General features: G+C 59.0%; 1 protein-coding gene across 8 annotated transcripts in view; it reads right to left on the bottom strand.

Moving 5' to 3' along the window:
- Nucleotides 1-2,061: 2,061 nt before the first annotated feature.
- The window catches only part of Grb10 (growth factor receptor bound protein 10), an 80,855-nt gene continuing 58,622 nt past the window's right edge, over nucleotides 2,062-24,294 (bottom strand). For 6 of the 8 annotated variants that reach the window (XM_023714424.1, XM_023714427.1, XM_023714422.1 and 3 more), the window contains 14 exons: nucleotides 22,412-22,949; nucleotides 21,861-22,002; nucleotides 17,690-17,846; nucleotides 17,144-17,259; nucleotides 15,860-15,928; nucleotides 15,302-15,439; nucleotides 14,099-14,209; nucleotides 12,832-12,930; nucleotides 11,013-11,090; nucleotides 10,040-10,156; nucleotides 9,360-9,426; nucleotides 9,080-9,167; nucleotides 5,417-5,510; nucleotides 2,062-3,762 (listed from right to left, as the gene is read on the bottom strand). In XM_023714424.1, the coding sequence (XP_023570192.1) occupies nucleotides 3,616-3,762; nucleotides 5,417-5,510; nucleotides 9,080-9,167; nucleotides 9,360-9,426; nucleotides 10,040-10,156; nucleotides 11,013-11,090; nucleotides 12,832-12,930; nucleotides 14,099-14,209; nucleotides 15,302-15,439; nucleotides 15,860-15,928; nucleotides 17,144-17,259; nucleotides 17,690-17,846; nucleotides 21,861-22,002; nucleotides 22,412-22,949 (1,961 nt within the window). In that variant the 3' untranslated portion in view covers nucleotides 2,062-3,615. Of the gene's footprint in view, nucleotides 3,763-5,416; nucleotides 5,511-9,079; nucleotides 9,168-9,359; nucleotides 9,427-10,039; nucleotides 10,157-11,012; nucleotides 11,091-12,831; nucleotides 12,931-14,098; nucleotides 14,210-15,301; nucleotides 15,440-15,859; nucleotides 15,929-17,143; nucleotides 17,260-17,689; nucleotides 17,847-18,440; nucleotides 18,521-18,739; nucleotides 18,929-21,860; nucleotides 22,003-22,411; nucleotides 22,950-24,294 lie in introns of those variants that run through there. The other 2 variants (XM_023714428.1, XM_023714429.1) reach the window with 2 other exon arrangements.

The following is a 24,294-nucleotide window of genomic DNA, read 5'->3' as shown; positions in this document are numbered from 1 at the left end:
GCACTCCAGGGATGGCTGTCTGGGACCCAGAGTTATGGCAGCCTTGTTCTGCCACCAAGTTCAGCCTGAAACTAAGGACTGAGATTTTAAAAGCAAGTGGCAGGGTGTTCCAGACACTGAGGTGTCCGGTGGCCATGGGTGGGGATGTGACCACACCCCCTGGCTCTGGCTGGGGAGGGTGGGGCGCAGGCAGGTGCCCCAAAGGTGCCTGCAGGTGGAGGGCCAGGAAGCACAGCAGAGCCATCCACTCTCTTCACCTTTGTGGTTTGTTTCTTGGAGCTGGCACTGGGGACTAAACCCAGGACCCCACACTGAGCTACAACCCCATCTCCTTCCTTCTATTTTGAGACAGGGCTTCACTGGGTAGTTGAATCATCCTTCTGGGCTTATACTTGTGATCCTTCTGCCTCAGCCTTCCAGAGGGCTGGGGTTATACACATGCACTACCATGCCCAGGCCCAGTTTCTTCTCTTTTTTTTCTTTCTTTCTTTCTTTCTTTCTTTCTTTCTTTCTTTCTTTCTTTCTTTCTTTTCTTTCTTTCTTTCTCTTTCTTTCTTTCTTTCTTTCTTTCTTTCTTTCTTTCTTTCTTTTTCTTTCTTTCTTTCTTTCTTTCTTTCTTTCTTTCTTTCTTTCTTTCTTTCTTTCTTTCTTTCTTTTTCTTTCTTTCAGTACAGGGTGTTCAGGGTCTCACTACTAGATTGGACTCGTAGGGATCCTCCTGTTTTCAGCCTCCCAAGTGCTGGGATTACAGGCGAGCGCCACCACGCCCGGTCTCAGCGTTCCCTGTGCAGGGCCAACATTGCATGTGATACCAGGGACCCTGGTCCCTGCGCCTGCCTAAGCAGGTGCTCTAGTCTGCTGAGCTATCTGGCTGGCCCTAGCCAGTTTCTTACTGGACCAGAAAACTCAGGTTGTCGATACTTTCATTGTCCCACTGCAGGGGAAAGTGCCACTGGGCTTGCCAGGCATGAGTGCTCTCTATGGGCCTCACACTGCGGGTGACTCTGAGACCTGGCAAGGATTGGCCTCTGTGGGTGCAGAAAGGACAGGACAGGTGGGCAGAGATGGCCAGGGAGTGAGCCAGCGAGGACGCTCTTAAAAGCAGACACAGACCCCGAGCAATAGGAATGAAGAACACCATAATCATGTTTATTTCGAGTTACAAGAAACAGAGCATCCGTCCCTTAATTGTACAAAAATACCTGAAAGTTTACGATTAGGTTCACGAGCCAAAGAGCTATATACAGAAGGAAGCAAAGCACACACGAAAAGGTTTTGTCTCAGAATCAACGCCTCCTGCATTCCCTGAAAACGCAGACACGTCAGGCCACTGATGGTCACTGTAGCTGGCACTGTGACATCACAAATCTACGATGAGCTTGTCCCACCCCCGGGTGGCGCAGTGGTCGGTCAGGTGGTCAGGGATCGAGCGCAGAAAGGAGAAGACAAAACAGCTAAGCTGAGGCACATGTTTCTTCAAGGTTTAGCAGACAAAAAACACGTTCTGGAACTCTAACACCTATTGACAGGGCTTCCCTCCGAGCCTCTACTACCCTAAGCATTTGGCATTTTCTTTCTCAACTTAGTCCAGGTTGCTACGTGGAGTTTTCATTTAGAAAAGCACAGGCAGAGATTCAAAAGTCAACAGGCTCCAAAACAACCCTGAGCTGTCCCCTTTACATTCATGTCAATTAAATACAAAAATAAATGTCAGATGTCCGCCTGTCCCTGCCGGAGGGCTGGACGCCCACAGCCCCAGGGACAAGCTGTTGTTTTGGGGACTCCCCAGCCCCAGCCACCCACGCAGGGTGGCCAGGCATGTGCAGGCTGTGGGCCGTCGCTTCAGCTGGGGTACAAAAAAACTAAATCAACCAGCTACACACACGAAACCATGAATCAGAGTTGAGCTACCACCCATCTTAGAAGCAAAACGCATACTCATAACTAGAATACTGCACATCGCAGCCAAAGTCTACTGCTTCAGTGGAAGAGGCTATGTGCTGCAGACTGGTCTACGTAAACAGAAAAACAATCTCCAAGAACTGCTTGCTTTTTTTTTTCCCCTAAAGATTTGACCTCCATCCAGTGACAAAGGTTAAAACGGCAGCAGTGACATCCCCACCCCTGACACACAGAATGGAGGAGGCGCACACACCACCAGGCACGGACTTGAGGGTGAGCTCAGAGTCAACAGCTGGGATGAGAAACTGGCTGTGAGGGGAAGAAAGTGCCATCGAGCGCACATCTGATGGCCACAAGCACGTTTTGCAAAAATATTCTTCACTCGCATAGGTAAGACGTCTCACGGACACAACTGGAGCGTGGGCTGTAAACTAAGATACAGTGTTTCTACACCAGATCCACTGGCGGCTGGTCTGTCACCGTCACCAGGAGGGCAGGGGAGGAGGGCCTGGGAGGCAAGGTGGGACTGGGAGGTCCAGCGCTGGCTGTCACAGGAGCCGGTCAGGCGTGGCTTCGGGGAAGGACAGTGAGCTGCCGGGCGGGGCAGTCATCTGCTTGTGCAAGGGCCCTGCCCGTCACCCTCACACCTGGTGACTCAGCTAAGGGACGTACAAAGGACCCCTGGAGTCCTCAACCCAGCTCTGGGCTGGCTCTGTGCCCGAGAGCCAAAGCCTACAGAGAGGGAGCTGCAGGGGCGCCAAGCAGAGGCGTGAAGTGGCAGCCAGGTTTTGGGCCCCAGGCCATTAGTTCCTGGCCTTCGTTACCATGGCAACCGTTGGGATACAGCACCTAGCCAACCAGGTGCAGGTTTCTTTTCAGATCCTTGGGCCCCTGGGGTGCCCTCAGGAAACCGTGAGGGTCGGGTCACCCCTAGCGGCAGGCCCCGCTGGGCTGTGTGGGGCCCATGAGTTCCCCAATGTGGTGATGTCACCAGCGCCAAAAGAACTAGACACCTAAAGACAAGAGGACCAACTTGAGCACGGCAAGACCGGGACCATGGCGGCGAGACCACCCCCAAGAAGGGCCGGGAGCTGACCACAGCTGACACCTTTTATTTTAAAAAAAGCTTTTCAAGTATACAGGGAAGGGCAGGGGGTGGTTTGTAATGGGGCAGCCAAATTCACACAGTGACAACCTGCAGGGGGTGTGGGCTATCCCCGGGGACCTCCAGGGACCCTTTTCAGCCTGCAATCTGCCAATCGGAAATGTTTTCTGTCTCACACGCATCAAAAAACTACAACCCTCCTACATAGGCTGAGCACAACACCAACAGCATGGGGTCCACTGAACAACACAAAACGTAAACATAGCAGTTGTAAGGATCAAGATTATCCCAGGGCGAGAGTTCTCTTCTGCTTCCTCTGCTCCTCTCCTTCCCAAGGGGTCCAGCCAAGACGCTCATTCCAGGTTCTTCCGGGCTTGTGGGGGACCCCACGAGCCTCCCCTGACCCAGCCGGGAAACAGGAGGGCGCTGGGGTCCACAGCCAGCAAGTCACCATGAAAAACTGGTCGCTCTTGGTCGCTCTTGGTCGTTGGCACCGTGTGAATGTGTGTTGCTGCGCAGGTTTTGAGGTGGGGGTTAGGGGTGGGGGGGTCCTCCTCGCCTCCGTCCAGTGTCGGCTCTCTGTGGTGTCGCCGGGCAGGCGTCTGAGGTCATAAGGCCACGCGGATGCAGTGGTGTTTCAGTCTGCAAGGCAGCACACCCTTGTTGAGCTGGTAGAAGTCGACCAGCTGGATCAGGTCGGAGAACCGGGTGTTCCCCTCGTCCAGGGTGAAGAAGATCTGCCCCTCTTCCTCGTACTGCGGAAACACAAGAAGACACAGACTGGGTGAGAACTGCTCCCCTTCCAGGGGAAGGACGCCCCAGACGGCGTGGGAGTGCACCAGCTCCTCTGGCCCCCAAACCTCCATCTATTCCTGGAGAGACATAGCTGCATCACTAAGAGGGGCCCGTAATGCTGGGAGGGGGGCAACCTTTCTGGACTCTACTGGGACTAGCAGAGGCTGCAAACTGCACTGTGGCCAGACAGAGCTACATTGTAATTTTTTTTGTTGTTGTTGTTTATTTATTTATTGACACTGGAAATGGAATCTGGAGAGCACTGAGGCAAATCTACCTCTCACTTTTTATTTTGAAATAAAGTCTCTTTTGCTAAATGGCCAGTCCAGGCTGGCTTTGGACTCAGAATTCTGCCTTAGCTCCCCTGAAGAGCTGAGATTCTAGGTGCATACCGCGATACCCAGCTAGAACTACATTCCGTATCTCTTATAATTTTAAGCTGATGCATAAAAATGTAACAATTATGCATATTACACGGTGTTTAGCTGCATGTGCTCACTACGGAAGGCTTGAAGTCACTAAAACATGCTAAGGGCCTCAAACGCCAGTGCTGGGTGGGAAACCTTTAAAATCTTTTCCTCTAGCTCTCTGGCCAGTAGAGAGCTGTTTCCTAGTCACCCTGCTGTGTCACGGCACTCCCCTTCTCCCTTCTGCCCCATCATGGCTTTGTACAGTTCCCTTGACCTCTTCCCACCCCGCCCTAATTTCACTACATTCTTTTCTAATGTTATTGTATGTAGGGATTTATTTATTTATTTATTTATTTTTTGAGGTTGTAGGCTTACTGCAGAATTTTAGGGGACAACGTGGCACGCAGGTTAAACATCAATGAACAGTCAGGGACAGACTCAAAGCCACGCGACGTGGGGGAAATGCCAGGTGTGGTGGCCACCCTGGGCTGGGCACTAAGCACCGTCCTGGGGACACAGCAGGCGTTGTGCATGGCGCATTCACGTCTGCTCAGACTCAGTGAGCCTGCGGTCACGCCCTGAACCTGCCCACCGCTGCCATCGCTGCCTGGTGCCTAGAACACAGCCACCACGCTGGGGGCCGAGGAGCCTGCGAAAGGACCACGTGCCGCGGCTGCTGCCGGGCTTTCCAGACCTCGCAGAGCTGTTTCCGTATCTGAGTTCTGGGGGAGGAGCGTCCCCGACAGTTATCCGTGCCTGCACCACGGAAAGCACGTGGCATCAGTTCTCGGTGTCATATCCCCAGCTGCACTGAGGGTGGTCCCGGAGGGCACCTGAATCAGGACACGGGCTGCCCAGCTCACGGAAGGTGAGGCCACGTGCAAAAGAGCCTTCCTGCCACGCCCGAGAGCTAGCTTATGGGCTCAAAGGCTGAGGCGAGGCAGGCGCGGGCACGGTGTGGCCACCCTCAGCAGCACTGCCGAGGGGACGTGGATCCCAGAGCCGAAGCATGCCTCCTGCAAGTCGGACGGCCGGGTTGCTTGCGTGCGAGCTCGCGCTCTCGGGGCAGCCCGCAGCCCGCCGAGCACCTGGCGCCGACCACCTGGCGCCGACCACCTGGCGCTGACCACCTGGCGCCGACCACCTGGCGCCGACCACCTGGCGCCGACCACCTGGCGCCGACCACCTGGCGCCCGGTACTCACAGGGAGGATCTGGAAGTTCTTAATCTTCTGGTGATGGCACAGTGTGAGGACGAAGGCCTTTGGGTTGCTCTGACTGTCACGTAGGAGGAAGAGCCTGTGGGCAGGAACGGCGCGGCGGTGAGGGCCCAAAGTCCCGATGCACACGCAGGCGCCAGCCCCACCCAGCACGTCGGGGTGAGGGGCGCACGCACGCCCCGCGAGCCTCCCGTTGCTCTGAACACACCCCTGCGCTCCGGCCCCTGCCTGCAGCAGCTCCGGGCCCTCTTTCCTGGGGGTCTTCACGAGGTGTGATCGGCAACACGGTGAAGGCCACCACCCAGCGCCCCGCAACAGAAGGCCGCTGGGAACACGATGCCATTATTCAGTGGGCCTGGGCGTGGCGCCCTGTGACCCTGCCTCTTCCCCGAAGTCCAAATGACCATGGGAGGTCAGTGTTTGGAGCCAGGCGAGGGCGCAGCAGCTGCCGTGGCAGCGCAGGCACCGTGAGTCCTCACGCAGGAGGACTGCAGAGCTGCCGCAGAACACGCGGGGATCCCGCGCGGAGGGCTGGAAGCGGGGTGGGGGCTGGGAGGGGGTCCGCTGCAGTGCAGCTTCCACTGTGGCAAGTTAAAAACCTCAAACATTCAGCACGCTGTCTGAGCACACATCACACTCGGGGCTGTGGCATCCAGGGATGCTAGTGGCGATGCTGGAGAGCACCCGCCCCCTCCTTCTGAGGTGTCCTCCCCACCCAAAAGGACCTGGGACCCTTAGGCACGGCTGACTGTGGGGCTGGGCCGGCCTGTGCCCAGAGGCGGGCTGGGTCAGGGAACCAACACAGACCACAGAAGAGGCCCACCGGCCTTCCCTTTTAGTGCGGATGGTACAATGCGGAGGACTGGGGATACCTGAGCATGTAGGCACGCGGTCCCACCAAAGCCAACCTCCTGACTTTTACATCAAGGCTGTAGTTATGGCAATGGAGCCATGTTTATAATAATTTTACATGGAAATAATTGGGCATAAAGGGGCCTCATGCTGTAGCATATTCTCCAGTCATTCATGAAAAAAATAGTAGAGAAACAAAATTGCCATGCCCTCTCAGCAGAGCACTTCTTTTCCACCTTCAAGAAACATAAGGCAGGGATCTTTTCTGTGTGTCCAATTCTTTGTTCAGGATAGCAAGAGCGTGGAAAAGATCCCCAGGGCCAGCACAACACCCCAAAACCACGGCAGCAGGGTGCACAGCCAGCCTCATCTGTCGGCCTCGGTCTTATCCCACAGCCATCATTCCCAGGAAAACAGAGGTATCACAGAGGACTAGGCGTCTGTCGGCCTCCGTCTAACTGCAGGGGAGGAACGCCTGTCCCCCTCTCGGTGGCTGAACTTCCTGCTGCTTCCTTCGCAGAGGAAGCAAGGGGCACACAGGGACGTGGGCAAGGCCCTGCCGCAGGAGCCAGGCCCATCTCCCTGCCCACCACGTTAGGGTAGTGAGTTGGACTCAACGGCTTACAGAGGGCAGAGAAAGCTGCCCTTCTGGGCTCGGGCAACGCTCCAGGGCTAATCATGCCGTGCTGCTGTGACTTAGTGTGAATCCTGGACTGCCCTCAAGGGCCAAAGTCCTTGACTCAGGGTGACTCAGGACCTTGTTACTCACTCCTCTCTACCTTACCAAGGGACCCAGGGAGGAGGCTGAGCGGGCGAGCGCCTCGCTGGGCACCCTGCAGCCTGAAGTCAGCTGTGCACCCTGCTAGCGGACAGTTCAGTTGGGTAAGAATGAACAGGCCCTCTGAGACTGGGCCCTTGGGTGTCCGTGCCCGAGAGGGGACACCTCTGGAGACAAACTAGCAAGGGCCAGGCCACCACCCTCCCCAGAGACAGACAGACACCAGCTGGACAGCGCAGTGCTCAGCACCCCTGCCTCAGTGAGCCCCGACAGCGTCAGCTGCCTGAGCAGGGCAGAGCAGCCGGCCCCCACCCACTCTTGTGCCTGAGAAGGCCTGCTCTCTGCTCTCGGAGCTGGAAGTTACGGATGGGCTGACGCTACACCATACACTGTCACCATACTGGATCCTTAACAACCAGGGGACTGCACTTGGACCCCGCCCTGGATGGCCCAAGATGCGCTCCTTCTCATGTGTAAAAACCCCAAGGAGGGCTGGAGAGATAGCTCGGTGGCACAAGCACTTTGGCAAGCACAAGGTCCTGAGTTCGATCTCTGGTACCAAAACAACAAAAATAGAAAATAACCCAAGGAACCATCACCTCTCAGGAGCTTCTCTCTAACCCTTCCTGCCCCTAACATCCTCTTCCTTCACCAGGTGTACATGTGCAGTTCTTTGCCTGCTGTACACAGAAACCCGGAACCCAACTGTCGGATCTATCTGCGGTAACAGCAGCACAGAAGACCGAAAGATTGGCAGAAAGTAGACCAGTAAATAGAAATCTTAAAAATGTACTTCTAAGAAAAACGGCAGCAAAGGGATGCAAAAGCTACCTTAAGCTTTTATCTTTTCCAGGAAACTTACATTTCCTAAGCATCTTAAAGACATCTTCAGCCTGAAAACTGGGCTCTGGGCCTGTGTTTTCCACCGGGTAAGTTATACCGCTTCCCACAGACCCTGCTAACGGGACTGCTAACGGGCAGCAGACCTTAGCCTGACAGGCGTAAGAGGTCTGCACAGTGGTGCAGCTCATGGGTCAGGCGCCAGCAAGAACACAAAGCCCAGGTGACCCAGCTGGAAGACAACCCACGCTCCCGATCCTCAGGTCTGTCTGTGTCGCGGTCTCAGTCCCTGCCTGTCTCTGACTCTCTCTGTCTCGGTCTTGCCCCGTCTCTTTCAGCACACATGTTTGATGTCTGCCTAGTAAGTTCCTTTCTTTTTCTATAGTGGGAGTCAGTGAGTCTGCAACTTAATTCCAAGGGGCACGTAGGTTTAGGAACCTCCTAGGACCCTCACTGCTGACAGGATGGTCGTGGGGAGATGCCCCAACTTCCCAGGGGCTCCGACTTTACAGGCAGAGTCTGAAGCTTGTCCATCTGCTATGACCACTAAGACAGGATTACAGCGAGAACTCCGGCCTGACCCAGGAAGGGCCTCCTGCTGCTCTGCAGAGCCCACTGTCTTCATCCACTATGCACACCTCTGTCCTGCAGACCTCCTTCAAAGGCCCTAGGTTGCACAGAGGCGCTGTGCCCCACAGCCCATCATGCACGACCCCTGGAGGCAACAGCCATGACAGCAGCACCCTGCAGAGGCCCAGCGACACCGAGGCAACGGCAGAGTCAGGGAAGAGGCTGGGCGAAGACCTTGCTCAGAGGCTGCAGACAGGACCCAGGAGGGAAAGGGAGAGAGCCCCGGCCTTTGTGAAGAATGGGGCAACAGGACAGTGTCCTCAAGGGGCACAGGGAAGTCTGGTGCCTCCCCTAGGGTTACACAGCCAGCACAGGAGGCAACTTCCTCTTACGGTGCATGGTAGATCACAGCCCATACCCCTCTGCAGAAGGAATCACTGCAAAGAACTCTGCGTGGCTACGGTAGGACTCCCTTCTCACCCCATGGACTGGGCAAGCCCTGCACAGCCCTGAACACCTGTGAGCCTAGAGTTTCTTCTCTCCAAAAGGAAGCTAAAGCACTGCTCACCCTGAGAAGACAGAAAACAGAACAGATGCAGGCTCCTTACCCGTCCACGAGACCCTGCTGTCTAATAATCCTGTGGGATTCCTCCCTGGTGATCCTGCCGTGGAACCAGTGCTGGGTCCTGTGAATGACTGTGGGAGAGGACAGGGCACAGCTGCACCACGCGGCCTCCCTGGCCTGCGGCTCTGCGCCCAGCAGCAGGCGCTGCCCCGCCCCTGCCCCAGGCCCAAGCCCCCCACCCCGCCCAGGCAGCATGAGAAGCTCAGAGGGCAGAGGTGTCCTCGTCACTACGTGCAGCAACATGGGGCAGCTGGCTCGCTTACCTGTGCTCAGGGTACAAGGATGAAGGGGACTTTGGCTTCCCAGCATATTAATCCGAGCGCTTCTCTTCTGCAAAAGAAATGCCTGTGTCAGGCCGCTGAGAAGAGTGAGCTTGGCTCACAGCGGTTAGAAATGGCCCGCCCTGCCTGGGGCATCGCCTGCCATCCCAGAGGTGAGGAGGCCTGCGTGTCACATGGTGCGCAATGCAACCCTGACTACATGGCACAAAGCGGGGGCTGGGGATGCAACAAGCTCTCGAGGCTCGAGGACCTTCTGCTCCTTCATCAGAGGCCACGGGACAGGGAGCGCTTTCCAAGCCAGAGCCCTGGGCTCTGCCTCCTGCACGATCTTCAGATAAGGACAATGTGAAAGGTGGAGGGATGTGGGGCTGGGGCTGGGGCTTTCCCTGGGGGAGCTTTGGTATGGGTGCCTGTCGGCGTCCTTCAAGCCCAGGGCAGCCACAGCCAGCTCACCGGCAGGGGCATTTCTGCCCGTGAGTCAAAGCAGGCACAGGGCTTTGCTTCTCCACTGCCCTTCTGCAGGGCCAGCGACGGCTGCCTGGGTGCTGAAGTGGGGGGACCCCCAGGACAGCTGCCACAGCAGCTCCAGCCCTTTCCAGAGCTGCTCTTCTGGCTGAGACCAAGTCAGCAGAGCACCTGCCAGGCAGCCCATTAAGCCTTACCCGCCAGGCATGGGCCTCTTCCACGGCAGCGCTCTGGGCTTCAGCCGGGTTATTGATCACTCTTCCTGTCTGCCCAGAGAAATCCATTGCCACCAGAGAGTTCTCAGAGACGCTGCGCTGGAATGGGAAGACCACAAATTCTTGAGGTGCAGGGGTCAGCCATGCAGCCCACTCAGGGTTCAGGGTTTTCCCCCCACAGCATTTGCTGGGATTCAGTCTGGAAGTCACTGGTTCAGATTGCAAATCCAACAGCTGGAAGGTGCTGTGCTTGGCACAGTTTGGGGTTTTGTGAAGCAGAAGCAGGAACGCTCCCTGGCTTCTCATGCAAAGGCTGCTTATGGGGCCTCTTGGCGCCAGCTGGACGTGGGCCCTGCGGTCCTTCACTGACTCCTCACCTGCACCGAGGCCCACCTGGGCCGAGGAGACAGCGGGGAGCTGCACGCTCACCCACACAGCACACCCTCACCTGGGCTCCAAGGCAGGACCCTGCCTGCAACCTCACCTGCCATCTCAGGATGTGCAAAGCCCGCAGCAACTCTGGGAAGCAGGGAGCCACACTAGGGACACACAAGGAGGGCTTCGAGTCTCTAAAGTCTCACCAGGGACTTTCAGTACAGTGGTCAGGGCCCTAGGGCCCCTTGCTTAAGGACCCAAGCAGAAAGGTAACTCTGGGAAGCCAGAGCTGCTCTGGACAGTTCTGAGCTCGTAAAGAGCCCTGTTTTCAGCAGCCATGAGTGCGTGTGCAGGGAGGGGACATGTGAAGCTACCGAAGTCTCCCTGCAGGCAGGTGTGCTGCCGAGAGTGTGCAAGCCATCCTCTTGGAAACCGGAAGGCTGAGTCCCGCCGGCTTCCCCACATTGTGTGTGTCTTTCCCTTTCTTGCCCACGACACGTGGACACGGGATGTCCATAAGCCATGTGGCTGGCAGTGGGAAGGCACTTGGCTATGGGTGGAAGGTCGTGACTGTACTTACCACCGGAGTGGAGAAGGGAGAAAGCGCGGTTTTTCTCTCCACAGGGACACAGTAGTTCTGGTAGAGAAGCATCCCATACTGTGGGAGAAAGGCCAGTCAGTGCAGGAAGCAAGGGACGCCCATGTCCAGGACAGGGCAGACACCACGGCTGGCACAGAGCAGGGGCAGAGCCGTCAGCGGCCCTGTGAACCAAGGCACACCCAGGGCTGTGCTCTCATCTTGGCTCTGCCCATTTCCTTGCAAAGGCAGGAGGGAAGTCCCTGGGACAGGAGCATTTCCTCAGCGAGTGCTGCCTCCGCCCAGTACCATCCTGAGTGCTTCAGGGTATCACTTAATCCTCCCCCACTTACGAGCTACACCTACGATTGTCCTCACATCACAAAGAGTGTCAGGAAAGGCACAGGAGGTAAAGCAAGTAGCCCACGGACGTGGGAAAGTAAGGGTGCAGGTCTCAGCTGCACGAACCTGTTCTAAAAGTGCCCCCTGTGATGGTTTAGATCCAAATGTCCCCCAAAGCCTCCCATGTGTGGCCGGAGACTGCAGCTGAGCTCACATGGCTTGGTGAGCTCGGGGCTGCCCGAAGGGTGGGAGGCGGGGCCTGGGTGCAGGCGGTCCCTGGGCATGCCTGGTAGGGTGCCTCACTCTCAATCCCAGCCCCTCCCTGCTCTCTGCTGCTGGCCACCATGGGGCGGCACGACAACTCCCACCCCTCTCTGTGCCACTTCCGGCTTGGAGCCAGCTGGCCAGGACCAAAGCTGAGAACCAGAGTGAACCTCTAGCTCCAGCTGGGGGTGTCAGCAACTTTGTTACAGTGCTGAGAAAGTTACTGAGAAGCCCCCAGGCACCAGGCTTCCGGCTCAGCCAGCCTACCAGTCTGTGTGCTGTTCATCTCGACTATAGGGACTCACACATGTCTCAGCCGACACTGTCTAAGCACCAGCCTGAACCACACGCTTGGAAGATGGAATTTTAAAAAGGCACAAGAAAAGAAAATGAAGTTGTGAGGTGGGTGCGTCTTCCCCTGACACTGCCCCGGGGCCACCAGCTGGGCTCTGGCTCTAGGCTCTATGGTTACGGGCCATTTCGGAAGTAAAAACCTTCACAATGAGGCGAAATGGCCTATGCACTGAAAGTGTATAAGAATTGCCACACTCCCCTGGGAAGAGTGAGAATAGGTCAGGAGAAATATTCCAAATGGCACTGTTACTGTGATGGTGTGGCAATGGGACCCACACCACAGCCGAGGCAAGACCAGTCCTGCGCCTGCAGACCACTGGACTGAGGGTGGGTAACCTATTTTCTTTGTAAGGCAGCCTGCCTCTGGTACTATGCTAGAGTAATAAAATCCAGACAAGCCAAATATGGTGTAATGCTCCTGTCATCCTGGCATTCTGGGAGGCTGAGGTAGGAGGATCTCAAGCTCCACCCCAGCCTGGCAACTTACTAAGGCCCTGACTCACAATGAAAAACAAAACTGGTGCATTGTCACTCAACATGAAGTCCCCGGGTTTAATCCTCAGCACCACAAACAGCAGCAAAAGGCACGCCGCTACTTCCTGTAACGCAGTGGTTCTCAGCCAGGGGCAGTGCCTCGGCCTCCAGCCCCAGGGACCTGCAGCAAGGTCCGGAGGCATCTGTGGCTGACTCAGCCGGCTGTGGTTGCTGCTGACCGTGCACAAGGGCCCCTCCAGCAGAGCTGCTGTTCGCAAGAGCTAGTGTGCTGAGGCCCAGGGCATGGCTCCGCCCCTGCTGCGCGAGGCCCTCTAGTGGCTCCCCGGAGCTTTGGAGAAGGACACGCTCGGTGACGAGCTGGCAGCACCTTGAGGAGCCTGAAGGCCGTCATCCAGCAGGAGCGGCCGTGTTCGTCCTCGGCACACAGCAGTCTCAGCTCCTTGGGGTCATTCCTGACCTTGTTTGGCTGCAGGTCAGAGAGAATCCGGTCAGCACAGTGAGGCAGAAGGCCCCCAGCTGGTGTCACCACGCAAGGACACGGCGGGGGCCCGCAGCACCTGCGTGACAGGCCTGGTGGCAGCTGCTGTCCCCCAGCTGAAGCCAGAACCACCCCAGCTGGGAAGGGGCAGTGGGAACTCAGAGTGAATCATCCTGAGCCGCTTTCTGTGGGACAGCAGCCTCGGGAGCAACAGAACAAAAGACCCGAAGTTACCCTGGGGGAGGGGCTGGGCGCCACTCAAAGGGCCCTGGGTTGGGGAGCCTGTGGGCACAGTGTGCACTCCAACGGCCCCGCCTGTGAGCCCAGGGCCACCGTGTGGAGATGCAGGTGGCGGGCGGCCTGCAGCAGGGTCCAGGTGTGCCAGAGCTCCTGTGACCATGGAGATGGTGGGTTTTGGCAGGCACAGGGCTGTGCTAAGGGTTAGGTTGTTGCAGTTGTGACCTGCTGGGCATCCACACGAAGTCCCAACGTGGCCCTTACCTTGGGCACCTGCACAAGCACTACCGTACCAGGATGAAGAGCAGGGCTCTGCATACTCAGAAGCATGCACACGCGTGACGGCATGGACATGTGTGTGTGTGCTGTGCTTTGTCAGTGCACACACATGTATGTGTACCACTGCACGCTTTCGCTCATGTGCACATAGAGGGCAGGCGGTGCCGTGCTCACTCCTGTGTGGCTGCACTTGGGGGCCAAAGCCACAGACGCTGTCAGCCACTCACTGCCCCATGGCGACAACCAGGGGTCTTCCTGCCTGGCCAGTCCCCTCTGCCTGCTGCTGCTGCTGAGCTGCAGCCCAGCACACCCCTCCCCCACCCCGGTCACAAGGTGCGGGCCCAAAGGAACTCAAGGAGCACCTTGTCAAGGACACACATCAATGCTCTTCCAGGAACAGAACAGCCCAGTGTGGGCCTGCACTCCTGGTAAAAATGCAAGAAACACCAGGGGCGGTGCCCTGCCACCCCTGGTTATCTCACACTCTGAAAAATCAGCAAGATCCTGTCTCAAAGTCCCAAACAGTAAGGGCTGGGCTATCACTCAGGGCAAAGGCCCTGGGCCCAGCCCCAGAGCTACAGAGCACAAATGGCCGGGACCCAACCTCCATGAGCCAGGCTCTCGTGGCCTGGGCGCGCACCTTGATGCAGAGCCCGTAGTCGGTGGGAGCGCCATACAGCTTCTTCCCAGAGATGACATAGAAGACGGTGCTGTCCTCCAAGTCTGCCAGCAGCTGCAGGTGTCTGGGCTCCTGTGGAAATGGGCCAGGTGTGAGCAGGGCGACTCCCGATGCGGCAAAGCCCTATGCTCCAGTGTCTCAGAGCAAGGGGCACCTGTGCATTTTTGGGCCACCTTCCGACTGCCAGCTCAGAGGCTGCATGCACCTGAGGCATGAGGCCAGCAGACCCCCGCTCTCCAACTCCCAGGCACGAGGTGCTGCAGCAAGGCCCACATATGGCCTCCCGTGGGGAAGCAGGTGGCCGTGGGGCTCTGGCTCCTCAGTGGGTTTCTGGGGGCTGTGCTGGGCATGGCCCGGAGGGGCTGGTCCCCACTTCTCCTTTCTCCTGCCTTCTTGGCTGTCCTGGGTGGTCACCCTTCCCTCCCCTCTGCCCTCCTGTTCCTGCCTGGGAGCCGGCCAACCATGAGCGGAGCCCTGAGCCAAAGCCAACCTCTCCTTTAGGCTGCTGTGTTCAGGGCTGTTCCCCGGGTGGAGCCTGACTAACGCACCCCACCCCCTCCCAGCCACCCCAGCCAAGCCTGCTTCCTGTTCAGGACCACAAACTGTTCCTGGCTTCGGCCTGGACTGAATGCCAAGGAGGCCAGGAAGCAGGGTGGGAAGGTGGAAAAGCCCGTGCCCTGTCCCTCTCAGGACGACGCCCCTTCTCCCTGCCTGCAGCCCCAGTCTTCAAAGGCAGTGCTCGTCTGGGTGCAAGGAGGTGGGTGCCCAGCGCAGGGCGCGACATGCGGGGGCCTGGCGAGGACTGCGCGCCCCCAGCCTACGGCTAAGCTCTGCAGCTCTTCTCACTGGGCTCAAGCACAACCCGCTGCCGGCTGCAGACACATCTGCCAGTCTGCTGGCTCAGAGCAGCCACAGCCAGCTGACACCCTCACAGCCAGCTCGCACCCCAACTTCTGATCCTGAAAGCTGAGCCAGTGGGGGTGCAGTGGGGTGTGGCCTGGGGTCTCTGCATGAGCCCCTGCTGTTTTCTGCCTTCTCTGCTCAGAGCTCCACCCTACACGAGCCCATCAACAAGCCCCGTTGACTGGCCGGAGGCCACAGCACCCCAGACCAGGAAGCGGTCCCTGAGCCTGCCCTGCCTCAGGGCCAAGGACAGAAACCCACCTTGGAGATGCCCTTGGTGGAGAAGTACAGGCCGGACCGCCTTAGGCACACATACATCCTCTTCCACGATTTCCTCCCGAGGTCCTTCACGTACAGGTAGCCTTGAATTTCGGGGCAGCTATTGACATTCAGAAAATTCTAGGGAGGGTAAATTGTTTAAAAATTCATATGTTAGTATAAAATAATTAAAATAAATATGGTCATGTGCACAGCTGAGATTTTCCAGATCACTAAAATGCTCTCTCTTCCTGGCTCTATTTCAGTCAGTCAGAGTTCTCCACGTTCCACAGCCAGAACCCAGCTAAACTGCCCCGGACAGGATGTGGTCTGTCCTGAGACCCGGGCAAGCAGACGGCATTGGCCACCATCCATGAAAACACACACACATTTCCTTATGTGAGGGGACAGCGAAGGGCTTCGCTGCCACGAAGGATCCTGGCTTGACTTCCTAAGTACACCCCGACTTCTGGCCACCCAAGCCCCACACAGTGCCCAGCCTGTGTGGGAAAGAACGCGTCCTCTCTGAGCCTCTTAAGCTGCCTCCCGTGTGCTCAGTACCTGTAAAATCTGGGTCTGGCCCCCGTTGGACTGTTGGCACCAAGTGACCATTTGGTCTGGGAAGAAGGTCTGAGGAAAAACCAAAGTGTGGAAGGTTAGCGTCAAAGTGCGTCGGGGAGGGGGCACACCAGTCCACAGAGTAAATGCACACCGAAGCATGACGGTCTACGTTTGCATGTGAAACCTTTCGATTCCCACATGGTGGGGACACCTACTTCAACGCGTGCTCAGCTGGGTCACCTGTAGGATGCATTCTAGGGACGCCTACCAGGCTTCCTACAGCCAAAGTCCCAGTTTGGTGGCAAGAGACAGAGCTCCCGAGCCACTGGTGGGCACCACTGTGCACAAGGGCCCTTTCTGCCAAGGGACCCCGAGTGGCCTGCAATGTGTCTTCCTTCTTAAGGAGAGAGCGGCTAACTTGGCAGAACTCGCAAGTGCCGCCGAGTTCTGAGGTCCCCGGACAATGTGTCTGTCACAGGACATGCAGCTCTTCAAAATTCAAGAGGCAAGAAAAACCGAGGGGGCAGCAGTGCCCCAGGCAGCCCTTCCCTGTGGAGCCACAAGACTCATTTGCAGAGAATGAGGAGCACTTTTTTCCTCCAAGTATCTGACCAATTTGTTCCAACTTAAGAACTTTCCAAGTGCAACAGACGGATGGCTAAAGAAAACGTGGTATTTATGCATCACAGAGTATTGCTCAGCTACAAAGAGTCTGTGCGTGACTCACTCATAGGAAAATGCACGTACCTTGAGGCCATAACGTTAAGGGAAATTAGGTAGACACAGGAGCTCAGCTGCCACACGGTGGCTCTTACGTGAAGAACCCAGATTATAGATCAATTAAAGAGCTGAGTAAACGGCAGGCAATAGGAAGTGGGGAGACAGATATTCTGCAGAAGGGAAGGAACGGACAGTGGAGCTGGCAGGGAGGGAGCAGTCGGAGGCAGAAGAAGCAGGCGGGGTGCATGTGCCTACGCCACACGAGTGTGGTCAGTATGCACGGGACACTCAGACCAGGAAAATCCGTTGTACGAGCTTTCCAAAGAGCCAGAAAAGCCTGGCTGCTGCAGGCCCCCATTATAATTTGAGGAAGGGCAGTCCCCTCGAAGGCGGCCACGGTGACACCTCGCGAAGTGGCAGGGCCTGTTCTGAGCGAGACTCCTCCATTCCACAGCCACTTCGACCCCCGGCCCCTGGCCTGCCCCACAGCCCCATCAGTGATGCCCTCATCCGATTCTGCTACTTCACAACACCCCAACCCAGAATCGGAGAGCGAACACTCACCATCGGATTCTTGAAAAACTCGTATTTGCCGTAATTCTTCCTGAACAGGAACTTGCCTTCGTTTGCCATGGTGCTCTCCACCTGGACCACCACCTCGTGGTCCTCCAAGCACCGCTCTGCAGGGGAGAGTGCCCCGTGAGGCGGGGAGGAGGAAACACAGTGACCACGCCCCATGGTCACCCACAGCAAACGGGGGAGAGTCCAGGAGCTGCACTATGCTTAAGTCGCCCTTTCATCTGCAGTCCCGCGCCTGAGGGACCTCACAACGCATCAGCCACTGAATTGAGACCCACTAGACTTCTACAGCCTGTCTGTCACATTGGGTGCCCCTGAGATGTGCAGGGGAAGGTCCCCCGCCATAGCACGTGGGGCCCCTGGGGCAGCAGGGCAGGGGGGAAGCCACTGCAGGAGGAGGAGTGAGGCGGAGCAGAAGAATTGGCATGGGGCATGAGGCAGCACAAGGGCGCCTGCGGCCCGCCGGGGACAGCGCAGCCACACACGGGACGGGGCGGCACCTCCGAGGGCCCGCACCCGGCGGCTCCCTACCTAATCCCAACTGCGGGTGGTGCTCCACGATTGTCCAGCTGTTGTCATCCACGCAGTGGCTTCTGTGAACCAGAAGCTGGCACAGGTCCCTGGCTGTCATGTCTGTCAGAATCTCCACCACCTTGCCAGTCCCATCTTCAGTAAAGATTTTAAGATCCTGCAGCACACAAAGGAGGCACGTGGATGACCAGGGCTGCCTGCCCAGAAACAAACGTAAAAGCGGCCCAGCTGCGGGAGTGGGCCCCTCAGTGGTCCTCGCCGCCCTCTGTGCCCCCGTGCCTGCCTCCTGGGGGCAGGTGCGCGGGCCAACAACCCCACACCCTTCAAACCTCTGGGGGAGACACCCCCACCGCTGAGCAAGAGCACACGGTCCTCCAGGCACAGCAGGTGTCCCGGGGCACAAGTGACTCCTGACCAGCTGTAAAGCCAGCACAGCAGCCACAGGGCTCTTACAGGGGGTGCCTGTCCCCACCCTAACACCTGCTCTCCTCCCTGCCACCCCGCCCACCCCCAACCTGAGTGGAGGAGTTGGGTACATGAGGGGTACACGAACACAGAAGTGCTAGCACAGAAGCCAACTGAAACGACAAAGGAGGAATAGGCCGGGAACGGGCTCGGCCCTCCTGCCCCAAAGCCCCATCGGACCTGGGGAACTGGACAGCTCCAGGCACAGGCCGGAGGGCTCCCGGAGGACCCCGACAGCCTCTCTAGCTTTGACAGTGGCGGAGATGCGAGTATTTGAAAATCTTACCAGCACCGCATGAAAAAAACAACCAGAGGGACAAGATGGCATTCCACACGGTGTCTGTCCGCTGCCGAGAAGCTTGCCTGCGCCCGCTCGCTGCCCACTGTCTGGCAGGCTGGGCTCCCTGTCCCGGGCGCGGCTGCCAATCCCCGCTGGCTGTGCTCTGACCACCCCAGGCCTCTGCCACCACCTGGCTGCCCCACACCTGCCCCTCGGGTCATAAATCAAGCTGCCCCAGCAGCCAGCCCCGTCCTGCCGGCTGATGCAACCGCCTACACCCTCCTCTCCCACTCTCCTCCAGGCACCTGGGTCTCAGCACAGAGCTGAGCCAGTTGGCTGGAAACATCCCGGCTCCTTGCTCTCTCCGAGCAGCAAGAACCCAGCCAGCGCACTCGTGCTCTCGGGGTCCACCCCAACCTCCGACTCATCTGTGCTCCCCGAAGGGCCGACCTCCGGGCAGCGGCAGAGCCGGCACCACAGCCAGCCAGGCTCTGTGAGTCAGCATGGAGTGACCCATCCCTGCGTGTGCCTCAAGCCCAAGTCGGACAGCCGCGGGTCCCTGCTGGACAGCCGTTGCTCACAGGGTGTGGGCCGGCAGGAGCTGGCCAGGGCACCCACGGTCACCCAGTCGGTGGCTTTGGTGGCAGTGCTCTGCAGCAGGCTCGGCTGGGAGTCTCACTCCCAGGGCACGCAGAGAGCACGTAGGCCTCGCTGTTGCCTCCGCCCACAGACAGGCTCAGGGAGCCATGTCACCGAATCCCAGAGACCTCCTGACTGGGCGGTGAGCCTCCCCGAAGGGCTCAGTGACAATCCCCTTGTAAAAATAGACCAGGGGGCTGTTTCAGCCTCCCCGCCCCCAGCCGTCTGCAGAGCAAATTCTCAGGTGAGCTGGCAGCTCCCCGAGGTACCCAGCCTGACCCCCCCCAGACACTCCCCACCCCAACGCTGGGTCCTCAGGCCCCCAACCGGAAGCTCCCAGGGCAGTGACATCTTTTCCAGTGACTTCCTGGGGCAGAAGCTCTCACGGGAAGCAGGCAGCTGGGATCCTACGACTCTGGGAGCCTCTTGTAAACCCGGGAGCCAGCTGGCTTGTGATCCCCAGCCCAAGAGGAGGTGTCCCCAGGGAGGCAGGGGGACAGCTGCCCCCAGAGCTGAGGAAAGGCCTGCGAGCAACGACTGCCCAGAGCAGCATCCTGTGTCCGCCTGGCCCAGGGATCTCCATGAAGTCCTGAGCTGGGCAGGACATTATCTCAGGTTGGGGCCCTTGGAGCTGCCGTCCTGGGCGCTCCACACCCCGAGCGCTCACTGCCTGGCGTTCGGAGGGACTTCTGTCGTCAGACTCCTCCCTCCTAGGCACATTCCGGGAGGAGGGCACTGATATTCAACAGACAGCTGGACTACTCAGCAGACCCACAGGTTTAGATTTCCACGTTAGCCACCCACACAGCCACACAGCCCTGTCCCTTCCCCTTCAGCTGACAGGAGCTGCAGTGTCTGTGCGCCTCCAGCCGCCTGTCCTACAGCCAGGATTCACGGCTCTGCCTTCGCCCAGCCAAGCTGCAGGCCAGGCCCCGTGGAGAAACTCCACACGCTTCCACTCATGGTGACAGGAAAAGCTGCAGCTCTTCTCTTCTCTAAATTCCCGTGTTTCCAATGGCCCTCTTTTTCTGTGGCCTCCCAGCCTCTCTCCAGCACCCCACCCAGGAGCGCAGGCGGAAGTGCTCCCTAATCAGAACCCACCTCCGCTCCTGCCTCTGCCACCTACTGCCTCACCGACACACGTCTCACACGCTACTTTTCCTGAAGACAGACGGGAAGTTCACATGATAGTGTCAGCAACAGGGTTCTGACAGGCCTCAGGACCCTGCTGACCTCAGCTGTCCCAGAAAGCACAGGAATGCTAACCCTGGTAAGCCCACGCCCGGGAGGGGCTCTATGGCTCCCCGCAACAGCACTACCAAAGGACACAAAGCGCCTCCTACTGGTGCTGCTGGGAATGGCAGTCCCCTCGCTCTACCTCCTGGACAGCAGGTAGCAAGCGGCTTCTCCCCACTCCTGGTTCAATGCGACCCAGCTGTTGCACTGTTTGGTGGGTTCTGCACCTGTGAGACAAGGCTTATGACGGCTTACAACGGTACAGATACAGAGGCGAAGCAGCGTCCAGCTGCCCGCACTGTTTCCGGTATACTAGTGTCTTCTTTCCTTCCCAGAAAAAGTTCAGCTGTGGCCTTCATGGAAACCACAGCATGGTCCCAGGCTGGGCCAAATCCCTCTGCTGGCGGCTGCTCAGCCCTTCAGGCCCGCAGCATGGGTCTATGGGGGCGGCCACCTGGCACTGCTCAGACACACTCCTGCATGCTGGGCCGTGGAGGGAAATGCCACACGCACCTCTCCCAGGACGTCCAGAGTCCTTGATGGCCAAGGGGCTCAGAACACGCAGCAGGGGGTTGATTCAGTGTGGGGACAACCTAGGGCCCCCCACCCCATCCCTTGTGGTCCTGCGGCTGGGCGAAGCCGGGATGGACGCACTTTACAATGCAGACTATCACCGACAGAGACCTGAGTGGCCGGGGTGCCAGGGAAGTCCCCTCCTTGCCAACCCTGAAGTGCTGTTCTTCGATGGTATACCAGCCCGTGGCTTGGTGAACACGCGGGCACTGCTGCCTCCTCCTGCTGCTTCGGATCGCTTGGGATCCTGGCTCCTGCCACCTCCATCTCTGTATCTGTCTGCCAATCTCTCTCTCTCTCTCTCTCTCTCTCTCTCTCTCTCTCTCTCTCTCTCTCTCTCCCCTTCTCTGTGCTTTAGTGTAGAAGTAGTGTGTTCCGATTTAGACCAAAATGACCCCTGACATTTGCATGTGCTCGGAGCCAGGTGGGCCGGCGCAGGTGGCTGCATCCCAATGCGCTGCCCTCGTGAGAGGATGAACCCATGGACACGTCCGTATCCGTGAGGAGGTGGCTCTGGTGAGAAGAGGTGGCCGCAGGGGGAGCATCTGCTCCCTGGCCCCTCCCCACCTCTGCTTCCAGCCACCAGGGGGCAAGCACCTCTCCCTCCGCCTGGCCCCTGGGCCTGCCTTGGAGCCACCGAGCTGGGCTGTAACCTAGAGCCAAGACCAGCCTCTCCTCCCTGGGTCGTGGGCGTCGGTGCTTTGTCCTTGCACTGAGCCAGCCGACTGAGGCGTGAGCCTGCAACGATGGGATGAGGCAGCCCGGCCACAGCATTTCTTTTAAAGAATCAACGTGTAACTCTTAAACACCAAATGATCACTTTCTAGAAAGGTACGGCTGTGAGACTTTCTCAAACCATACAGCGGTGAAGGTAGAAACTGAAAGGCCTCAGAGGATAGCTGCACAGCAGCCGCAGCAAAGGTCCCACGCACACACGCAGAGCGGTCTACGGTGCCTGCCCATCCGGGCCACACTCACCTGCTTTATGGGGCGCTGGCTCACAAGCAGGGAGCCCGGAGGGAGCACAGGGGGGCTCACAGTGCGGCCAAGCTCTGGGAACGGGTTGGGGATGGCCGGCAGCGACGAGGTTCGGAACTGCTGGTCCTCCTCCAGAAGGCGCCTGCCAGGGGAGTCAGGCGGGTTACGCCCCTGCCGCTGCACCCTAGGCCCCACTTCCAGGGACACCTCCACTTCCACCCTGTGGGGACCCAGGCAGCGCTGCCAGGGGAATCTGGCCAGTCCCAGCGGTGGTTCTGTCACTGGCCCCTGGCCGGACCCTGGGCAGTGCAGTCGGGCCCTCGGTCACCTGCCCAGACAGCGTCTCTGTGACATCCTGAGTGCTGCCCCTGGAGCTTTTCTGCACACCCCTCCACCTGGCCTGGCTCCTGGCCCTCAGCAGGTGCAGTAGAAGAGACTGGGCTGCAAACTCACATGCCACTGGGCCCACCCAGTCACCCGTAGCATCAGCGTCATCCCACACAGGGGAGCCACGCGTCACCCACCTGACTGGGTTGACACGCGTCACCCACCTGACCGGGTTGATCTGCACAGGCTGGGAGCGCTGCACCCACTGCCGGGGCGACACGGGCGGTGGCTGCTGCGCCTGCGCCTGGGCCGGGACCTGTCCCTGCGCCTGGGCCGGGACCTGCAGCTGAGGCTGAGGCGGCGGCGGCGGTGGTGGAGGCAGCATCGGCTGCGGCAGCGATGGAGGCAGAGGTGGAGGCAGCGACTGTGGCACCGGAGGCAGCGGCTGCAGTGGCCTCAGGATGGGAGCCGGTGGGGGCAGCAGCGGCTTCAGGGAAGGGGCAGGAGCAGGGGGCTGCTGCGGCTTCGGAGGTCGGGGCGGTGCTTGCTGCAGCAGCTTCGGGCTGGGCGGAGGCGGCAGCAGCGGCTTCGAGCCCACAGAGGACGGCTGCGCAGCCCGCGGGCCCGGGACGGGCGGCGTCTGGCTGCAGGCGTGCGGCTGGCCATTCTGCAGCAGGGGCACCGTGTCCGAGTGCATGTTGGTGGTCATGTACAGGGACGCTTTCATGTCGTCCACCAGCGCGTCGAAGTCCGCGTCATGGTCTGCAGGACAGGGCGAGAACGGGGCATCAGCCGCACGCACGCATCCCGGACACCAGCAGGCACAGCCCGGACATCCCGCCGCCCGCTACCCCCGGGGCAGGCCATCTCCTGCCTTGGGCGGCCCTCAAATCTGCTCATCTCCATGTGGACGCAGAGCCAGAAGCATGCCAGCAGACTCCACCAGGGTGTGGCAGAGACAGGAATGGAGGCGAGTACCCAACCCAGCCCAAGCCTTTGCCGGGCCAGACCCCAGGGTGACAGAGCGCTCGCTCAGTGTCGCTGTGCAGCGGCTGCTGCTGCCTGCACCCGTGGGCCTCCACGTGAATGCAGCAAGGCTGAATGGGCACACCACAGCGGAAAGTGCAGGGGGCCCTGCCTGGTGAGGCACCGACTGGACACGGCTCTGCAAGGAGGGCTGAGAGGGAGCCAGAAGCCCACCGCTGAGTACTCAGACGGTCCTCAAGCCGGTGGGGGCCTCACCTCATCAAGCAAAGGCCAGCAGGCTCCTGGATTCTGGCTGGAAAGTGACAGCCGTTCCCTCCCGGGCCCCATGCTGCAGGCCAGGGCTCTGCCATGCTGTCAGGACTGCTGAAGCTCACTCCAGCCGCGCTGCTCTCAGGCCACGGCGGGCACCCACCTGCCCGGCAGGAGCCAGGATGGGGCACAGGCGAGCAGCGTCCTCCTCTCCAGCCGCTCCCTGGACTCCCACCTCGCCGCACGCAGGAGCACAGCCCTGCGCTGAACTGCACATGCCAGGGACCTCGGTCCCCCTGTGCTCTCCATGAGAGGCCGGTGCCTGAGGACCTGTGATGCAGCAGCGGCCTCAGCGGCGCTCCAGCCGGGGAACAGCCCGAGACACAACGGGCCGAGGCCGTGCCAAAACAACAGCTGCAGACTCGGGTCAAAGCCCTAGCAGTGAATGAGGAGTGACCAGCGCGGCTTCGAGGAACCCGGGTGACACTGGGCAAGGGAGGGTGGGTGACAGCTGCGGCTGATGCTGGCCAAAGCCCTGGGTCCTGTGTGTGGCGGGGCCTGGGGCAGCACAAGGCCTAGGCTCAGTGGAGCACTGCGCTGGAGCCCTGGGAAGGCCCGGACTGCTGTCCCCGGAGCACACTCGCCCCTGGCAGCTGCTCTGCAGACAGCAGCTGGGTGGGTCCACCCCGTGGAATAATCAAGGGCAAGCCAGCTCTCTGTTTCCCCATAGAGAGTGCCACAACGCTGCCCTCGTGGACCACAGAGGAGTGGGTTCTGGCCAAGGGACGGAGGGCGTGGTAGCCATGGAAGTCCCCAGGCCGCAGTCCCCAGGCCCCAGGCCGCAGTCCCCAGGCCCCAGGCCGCAGTCCCC

The sequence above is a fragment of the Octodon degus genome, unplaced genomic scaffold (assembly GCF_000260255.1).
Source record: "Octodon degus isolate 3935 unplaced genomic scaffold, OctDeg1.0 scaffold00035, whole genome shotgun sequence".
Taxonomy (NCBI): domain Eukaryota; kingdom Metazoa; phylum Chordata; class Mammalia; order Rodentia; family Octodontidae; genus Octodon; species Octodon degus.
This window is presented reverse-complemented; position numbering and strand designations above follow the sequence as displayed.